This window comes from Gobius niger (assembly GCF_951799975.1).
Source record: "Gobius niger genome assembly, chromosome: 3".
NCBI classification, from domain to species: Eukaryota; Metazoa; Chordata; class Actinopteri; order Gobiiformes; family Gobiidae; genus Gobius; species Gobius niger.
In genome coordinates this window covers 35,620,965-35,629,673 of record NC_136854.1, presented here as the reverse complement: position 1 = coordinate 35,629,673, position 8,709 = coordinate 35,620,965, and the positions used below count along the sequence as shown (strand labels likewise).

At 45.1% G+C, this 8,709-nt stretch overlaps 1 protein-coding gene across 1 annotated transcript; it reads right to left on the bottom strand.

Annotated features, from left to right (window-relative positions):
* Window positions 1–323: 323 nt before the first annotated feature.
* On the bottom strand, window positions 324–7,310 carry LOC306960855 (neuronal pentraxin-1-like). The gene is made up of 5 exons (XM_079553442.1): window positions 6,744–7,310; window positions 6,070–6,280; window positions 5,076–5,317; window positions 3,988–4,167; window positions 324–2,026 (listed from the first exon to the last, which is right to left on the bottom strand). The coding sequence occupies exons 1-5, from the start codon at window positions 7,293–7,295 to the stop codon at window positions 1,805–1,807; spliced, it is 1,407 nt and encodes a 468-aa protein (XP_079409568.1). The 5' UTR covers window positions 7,296–7,310; the 3' UTR covers window positions 324–1,804.
* Between the last annotated feature and the right edge of the window lie 1,399 nt (window positions 7,311–8,709).

The following is an 8,709-nucleotide window of genomic DNA, read 5'->3' as shown; positions in this document are numbered from 1 at the left end:
GTCCAATACAAACACACTTCTTTACAGACACATTAATGTCTTCAAGCACAAACAAACCAAGCCTTGTCCTGCCTCCAAATCATGAGAAAGGTTCATGATTTGATGATTCCGTTTTTTTACACAAAGGGCAGACGAAACTAATCCAGACACAAGGTATGAATTCTGCATAAATGTTTTTGTTTGTAGTGATGAGTAATAATTTTATGAAAATATTACGAAACTTAAATGAATGTCAGAGCTTCTTATAGCTCTTTCTATCGTGGAACTAACGTGTGCTCTGCAAGTCCCGTCGAATAAAATGATATAAAACCAAAGCCAAAGTGTTTGACGTTAAGTATTACAATTTTATTACAAAAATTAAATCTTCATCTCTCAGTTTTGCCATGCTCGGAGCATATAACAATACAGTAGAAAACCCAGACCCAGAGATAGTAAAGCAAGATTTCAACAATGCTTCCACAGCACTCTGTCGTTCATGCTGTTACTATACAGACACTGTAACATTCCTTATACAGCGTAGTACAAACACCTGCCCAAAAACACGTGTCGAAAAAATCAAGAATACATTTACCAGAGAAACAAGAAACTCATCTCCAGAAGAACTCAACAACAAACCGGAAAGAACATTGATTTAGCAAAACAAAACGGGAAAAAAACCAAAAAAAACAAAAACAAAACAAAAACGTACCGAAATGTTTGAACTAGCCCAAGGCACCCAGGCTTTTGTAGCAATGTTGGCAAAGTTAACCACATTCTTCACAGAGACAACTTGAAGAAAAAAGCGACAATTACAAATCGACCACAGTCTGACTTTGCAGTGTCCTTCAGCGATTCGCCTCCTCCTCCTCCTCCTCTTCCTCTCTCCTCCTCAGCAGTCACAGTGCAAGATCCGGACGGGGCGGGATGGGTGAAGGTGTAGGTCGGTGGAGGTACTGAGGAGAGGTAACGATGCATTTTTTTTTTTTTTTTTCAGTGTGAGGAAAGGTGTGACTTGGCAGGAAAGAAGCATCGGCAAGTTACAGCGGTGCAGAATATGGCTATTTAGTCGAGAAAAATGAACATTGTCGGCGTTTGTTTGTGCTGAAAGAGCCAAATCAATGTATGGATGCTTTTATTCTAAGCTGCAGCTCAATCTGAAGAAAATGAGCTGATTTTGTCCATTTATATCAAACAAATGGATTGGCAAGCACCCATTTGTCTGCTTAATAATAGATCGATTGGACAAAATGAACCATATAACTCTGAAATGCGGCTCAAATGCATTGTTACATCCCCGGTAAGATCAGAGGGGTGGGTTAGGGGGGGGACGGGGGACGGGTGGAGGGGATCCCAGAACGTCAGACGTCACCACAGCGCTCCAAAAATACTGACAGAAATGTGATGGACAGCGTAATCTCCGCTCCTCAGGCGGAGAGAGTAGCGGGCAGCAGTGCTTGTGTAATTCCTCATTGTTGGATAGTCCAAATGTAAAGGCGCAGATTGCCAGCTGCCAGTCCCAAGACAAAAATAAGCCAAAAATGAGGGAGGGTAGGGGGTAAAAGCGGTGGTGTGTGCTTTCTAACATCCATGAAGAAAAAAGTTGAGGAGAAAAATCCCACAATGATGTTTTCTGTTTTTTTTTGTTTTGTTATCTCTTCAAGGTGGAAAGTGTTGCACATGAATACCTAATAAATCCCAGATCGAAGCTCACTGAAAGTCAAAATCGTCTCTAACAAAATGAAGACGAGAAAACGACAAAAGCTCATAAAGTACGGCGAGGCCTGACCAGTTCAGTTCAGTTCAGTTCTGTCCAGCTCAGCTCAGTTCAGTTGTTGGAACGGCACGGCTCGAATGTCCATTTGGTGGCCCCCCCGAAGACCTCCACGGTGCTCTCTGACCAGGAGAAGACGTTGCCCGCGGGCGCTTTGCTGTTGCACGTGGCCAAGTTGTGGATCTCCGCTACTGTCAGTTTCCTGTTCCAGATGTTGAGGTTCGCTAGCTCTCCCACGTAGGCCTGCGTCGCGTCGAATCCACCGCCCAAAGTGTCCTGAGGGGGGGGGGGGGGAATCAAACCATACATGTAAACATTTATTCTGAGATAGTCTTTGGAGATCAACTTTCCTACCCCTAAACCCATATAGTCAGATGTTTGAATAATAGAGGCTAACCAGCACCATGAAAACTCAACATCGTAAAACACACAATTGTCAATACAATATTTAACTGAAACTTCAAAAAACGAAGATTTAAAAGTGTTATGTGTTGTGTTATGGATATTTGTCACCATGGAGCTGATTTTTTGCTAAAACATCGATAATTATGATCAGATTTTTACAATTTTTGTGACGTTTATAGCTTCACTTCCTTATTGAAGACTCATCTTTTTAAACTTGCTTTTAACACTTAGAGCACACTGAATTGTGTCTAGGTTGTAATTATTTGGTGTTTAAAAAATGTTTTTTATCTTTCTGTGAAGCACTTTGGTCCTCCTGGTGTTGCTGTAAAGTGCTACTTAAATAAACTTTGATTGATTGATTGATTATTGGACACTGACAGGAAGTGACATAGATAGAGGCAAACCTTTTCAAACTGTTGCCATGCCAACCATGTTATGTCAATTGGAAATCAAACTTAACCTCTGTCTATGTCACTTCCTGTCAGCTTAGAAATTCTAATAAAAATAACCTTTCTGTCCAACATTTCTTCAATGAATTGCTGCTTCACGGAAATAAAATTGTTATTATTACTCACAACAGCTGTGGGTCATATTTTCAAGTCGTATGCACTTTAAGCCATCATTTGTGCTAGATTGTTTTAGTGTTGTGGCCGTTTCCCCTTTCATCTAAGAAGCTTCATCAGTGACTAATGCTCTTCTCGGAGGACGGCTTTGTCTAAGATAGATAACTGCAGTTAAAATGGATGGTATTGTGCGATGAGAGGGACTGCTGAGCTCTGTTACTCTTGCCTCACTGTTGAAGCCCGTGTTTTGAAAAACCTTGATTTAAATAAATGTTGTTCTTGGCATTTTGTTAAACAACGACTGCCCGTGAACTATGTTTGCTCTGGAAAAGCAGCATGATTTAGTGTCTCTTCAGTAGCAGTAAACTACATTTCCTAATCCAGTATCAACAATCCATGGTTCCTAATGGTAAAAAAGCGTAGGATTGTGCCGTCAAAACTGCAAATATCTCTGGGGATTCAAGGCACATTGCATAATAATAAACAATGTAGTTTTTAATATGTAAAGTACTATGTAATATTATTATTCACATAGATGCATTTGAAGACAACAGTGTTTTAGTGTTTAAAGACGCACTATGCAATTTTTAAAAATGAAAAAAAAAAAAAAATCTTAATATTTGTGTATATTTGACCTTGGCTTTATGGGTGCAGCATGGCACCTTCGTTTTCCCTCACAGCTATGATGCTCCAGAATCAATTGTTTTGGGGTTTCTGGCCAGTTTCTGGGACGATCCCATAAAAACAACTGATCCTGGAGTGTCATAAAGGCCACTGTGAGGGAAAGCAAAGGCGCCATGCTGCACCCATAACGCCACTGAGTCACAACAACGTCAAATATAAACAAATATTAAGATTTTTTTTTTTTTTTCATTTAAAAAGTTGCAGCTTTAAGTTGTGACCACATGCTATTTACTAGAAACCTATAAAATAGTGGATTTCTACAGTAACGTTCAATGCATGATATTTGATCCACCTTTATTCAGTGTGTTTTGAATAGCATTGTTCTTGGGTTTAATATTGTATCTTTCCTAACTGAAGTTTGCCATGTAATGCCGTTGTTGTGATCTCCCTGGATTGTGACTAAGTGGCCTATATCTGGTCTAACATCACGACTATGTGTCTTTGTGGACGTAATATGGGTGTGTTGTTTCCATCTTCCTTATATTATGCACAAAAAAGTGTCGACACCCTGGCCTGCCCCTCTTCAAACGCTCTCAAAAAAACAATCTGATTGTGAGTGTCCCGTGCCGCCAGCTGTCCGCTCACCTGCTCCTGCCCCAGCACCAGCACTCCATCCGGTTTGATGGGATGGTAGGGGGCCAGGTTTTCCCCGCTGCCCCTCATCACCCCGTCCTGGAAGGCCTCCCACACCCCGTCCCGAGTGGTCCACGTGATGCAGAGGTGGTGCCAGTTGCCGTCGTTGATGAGGAACGGCAGCTTGGCGACCTGTAACGAGAGACGACTTTTTCTGTATCGTTTTACAGAGTTTCCTCAATAGATTCTGCGCTTCCTGCTGAATCACTGACGGTATCACATTTCTATTGGGCCCAAACACCTTACAAATGTTACCCAACCACTGTTTTTATGTCGCTTTCTGTTAATACACAACATGGCGATACTGTGTAATCTAAAGGGTAGTAATAAGGATCTTTTGGAAGAGAGGATTTACATAATATGAATCCGCAATACATCCATCCATCCATCCATTTTCTTCCACTTTTCCGTTGCCGGGTCGTGGGGGCAGCTGTTGTAGCTGCCCAAATCACATTGCACCTGCCCCTTATGGCTCCTCCTGCAGGTGGTGGGTCCACAGAAGGACGGCCTCACGATTTTAACCGGGCCTGTTGGTCTCTCATAAGGGGCTTCTGAACCGCTCTTTGTTTGACCTGTCACCTTGGACCTGTTTGCCATGGGAGACCCAACCAGGGGCACGAAGCCCCCGACAACAGAGCCCCCAGGATCATTCGGGTGCTCAAACCCCTCCACCACGTTAAGGTGGCGGTTCCAGGAGGGGTTCGCAATACATTGGCTGGCTAAATCAAACAAAACCAGCTGGATTTACAACAGATTTAAGCTACTGTTTTGCTGTAGAGTTTCACCATTTGGATAGTTTTGAACAGCCTCTATATCAACTCTTTTGTCTTACATTAACTGTTCACTCGTCCATTTAATCAATTCCTTTCGCTGATTCCTTTACATCTTTTGCTATAATTTATCCCAGCAACTACGGACCTCAGACAAGGGGCCAGATTGCTCCAAAGCCGAAATACAATCACAATCAATCATTACCCTTCACGTCCATGCAAACATCTTCTGTGCTCGTTATTTTTGGTCAATCCTAAATAATCACCCACCTTATCATTGATGAGTATTTCCATTGGGTTGTTGCCCCACTCAATCAGCACGAGCTCGTTGGACTGTCCCGGGACGGCGTAGGAGAAGGGCGTGCCTACTCCGGGAGAGGCGTTGGACTTGATCCACAGACACACGCTGAAGGAGTACATCTCGGGCAGGCTCCTCTTGGCCTTGGCGTACATGTAGTTGGTCCTCAACGGGAACGTCAGCTGGAACTTGTCACTGGGTCTGCCATCTTTACCTGCACGTTGGACAAGGATTGGGGTCAGAGGTGGTTTGAGAACATAAAAGCAAGTTAGGCTGACTAGACGTGTGGCAATAGAAGAGCACCCTGAATAATTATGGAATAGCAGCCCAACGTTAGGCAATATTGTTTTTTGTACTATGATCAGTAACAACCACATTGAATCCGAAAAGCAATGCAAAAGGCCAGTTGTCCTTGCGTTGCATAGAAAAACAAATGAACCAGCAATACGGCACAGTGTACAGTAATAATTTCTATTTGAACTCATCGGATTAGTCCCAGAGAGCAGAATACACGAAGCTTATGACCTTCGTTTTACGGCATGTTTTGTGTTAGATATTTCCGTGCCTGTGTGTAGGTGGGCGCTCCTCCTCTCTCCTTTCTCTGGTTTCTGCGATTTATACACGCGCGTTCACGCACCTGTTTACGGCGGGAAATGTGCGCATATGCCTCAACTTTTGCTTTAGCCCTCAGTGAAGTTAATAGCAAAAAAATAAAAAAATAAAAGGGAAACGACGCAATAAATCACAAAGTGGAGTAAGTCAAAGAGCAAACAGGTTCTGAGATATGCAAAATAATGCAGCTTCACTCCGCTCCTCCTCAAAAATCGGCGCGCAACGCGGGGCTGCGGCATTTTTCAGCGGCGCCACGGAGCGATGGCTCATAATGAGTGATGTAACATTGTTCCACGGGGTTAAATCGCGGAGCTAAAGCGGTGGATCGAGCGTAAGGGTCCACACTGCGCGCACCTTTCTCCAGGTCCGTGATGCGGTGGTGCAGAGACGTGAGCGACGACTCCACGCGGTTGCGCTGATCCGTGTCGTTCCTGGCGCCGCCTTTGCCCTCCTCCAGAGTGTTGACCCGGGACAGCACCTGCTTCTCCATGTCGTCGATCTTGTTCTGCAGCAGGTCCTTGAGGCTGTTCGCCTGCGCGGAGCCGTTGTTGCCTCGGCTGTAGTTCTGCGGCGGACAAACACGGGGTTAGAGCGGGACACGGGACACTTTGTGCGGCGATAAAGTCAGGTCATAAACAAGCTGTCACATCCGCCTCGCCGCGACACGCTGCGTGCTGCTGCGTAAAGGACTGGGAGTGTGGACACGCTTTCTGTCATCGCCTCACAAACTGATTTATAGACAAGATTATGAAATACTATTTACACATTGTTACTGAGCAATAAAGGTTGTTTTTTGTGTGAGGAAAATTACAAGCTTTACAACAGGAAAACTAATCTCCCAGTTTTTACTTATAAAACTCTTTTTAAGTTTCTTCCTCGTCCTCTGCATCACTTCAAACTGTACATACTAGTTTACAATATAATAAAACTGATCAAAAATGTATAGGTTTGTCAGTTTTGTTTTTTCCTTAAACCCTTAGATCTGAATCTGCAGAGACACGTGGGTCCGCTTTCCCCACTGGTCCTACCTCCAGATTCTCCAGCCGCTGTTTGAGGGTCTGTAGGGTTTGTCCCAGCTGGGCTAGAGTCTCCGTGGTGCCCCGAGACACGTCTCCCATGGTGTTCTTCGCTCCGGGCCGCCGGCTGCTCGCGCCCTCCGCCGGGGGCCCGCTCTGGCTCTCGCAGCGGCTCAGTTTGGACGTTAGCTCCCTGATTGTCTCCTTTTGGTTCATTATGGTCTCCTTCTGCTGCAGCACGGTCTCGCGCAGCTGCATCACGGTGGTCTTCAGGTCCTCCGCCGGTCCGCTGTTCTGCATAGACGCCGAGCACAAGTCCATATCCTTGGGCACCGATTGGCAAATAAACTGCGTCTGTCCGAAATCTTGCGTGGAACTCCGCGCCAAGAGCAAACACGAGGAAAGTATAAAAAGTTTCCGCGGCGAGACGTCCATGGCTGTGGTGTTGGCTGCGGAGTTGAAAGTGAGCAGAAGAAACTGTGGTTTCAGCACCACGGAGCTGTCCACTGAACTGAGCGCCCCGGCTCCGCGTGCACTTTTATACAGAGCCTGGGAAGCGCACATCAGCGCGTGAAGGAGGGAGGGGGTGGGGAAGGTGGGTAGCGCTGAGCAAGACCCACACGGGCCAGCCCTCTTTAAGGTCGTCCCACACGAATCTACATTTAGTAATACATTCGGATTCCACCACGACATTGTGCGTTGAGCGGCGGCAAAAGTCAGATTTTGTATTTGTTACATTTTGGCAGTGACCACGGAAGATTCGTGTATATCTAAAACAAACAGTCCTCTAATGCGTAAGAGTAATTACTCATTTGAAGGATGATTCCGCTTTAAAAACACGTGTAGCCTAAACAACGTGCCTCACAGTATACACTCACAATACACTTGTGCGTAAGCGCTCGTTTGCGCTCTTCGTGCACTTAACCGGTTCCCTGTGACTTAAGCATGACCACGTGCCAGTCTAATGTACATTACTGTAGCTTGGAAATGTAAAAAAAATTACGACTCCACCTTAAATGAAGTCTTCCCTCGTCTTTCCCAAGCGCAGTGGGGACCCCGCCACTACCCACTCTCACCACTCGCTCTCCCTCACGCGTAAAAGCGCACAGCCCTTGGCTTTCACACTGCGCTTCTGTTCCCCCTCCAACCTCTACATTAAACGCACAGTCGCCCGCAATGGTGCAGTCTCCATTTACAATAGCCGGAAAGGGTCTGTGTCTGTGTAGCGGATTGGATCGAGATTCGAGTGATCTCTCCGTGCGTAACGTGTTGAAAGAACGCTTCAGTCAGAGAACTGTCCCGTGGCTAAACTTCAACAGCGAGGGGGCGCTGTACTCTGAAAGCAAATCCTTCTCGAGTGGTTCGTTATGTAACAGCAGCCCTCGTGCATCAATACACACAGAGAAAAAGATAATCCAAAATGCATTGGATCACTTCGGAATAACCCCTGACGTAGCCGCGGTGTTATCTGACCTAAACTGGCTGAGGCACATCTGCACTGAGTGGAGGAGGCGCTTCTGAGACTGCGGAGCCAGAGGACGCTTCCCTTTGAACCCGCTGCACCGAGGGCCTGCTGCCGGACACTTTGAAGTCAGCTTCTCTTAGAAATCCGAGCTTCAGACCCACATTTGCACCGAGGTGAACACATAGCGTACACACTTTAAAGATAAAAGCAGGAGTCACTTTATATAGAGGTGAAATAGGGTTCTTATAGTGCACTTTACTGTTCATTGTAGGATTTTGTGTCGAATGTCTTTAGAAATAAACACAGGCAGGAGGTAAAAGCGCAGGGTGGTTTGTAATGGAAGGGAAAACTTTCTTGGTGACCTAGGAGATAAAAAAAAAAAGCCTCTTTATTATAAAGGCTTTATGTTTAAATGAACTGAGAAACTTCGAACACTGAAAGACCCGTGCAAGTTTTATATCCCTGTCTTTTTCCCGTCATTGTCTCTGCTAGTTCTACTTTTGATTGATTCTT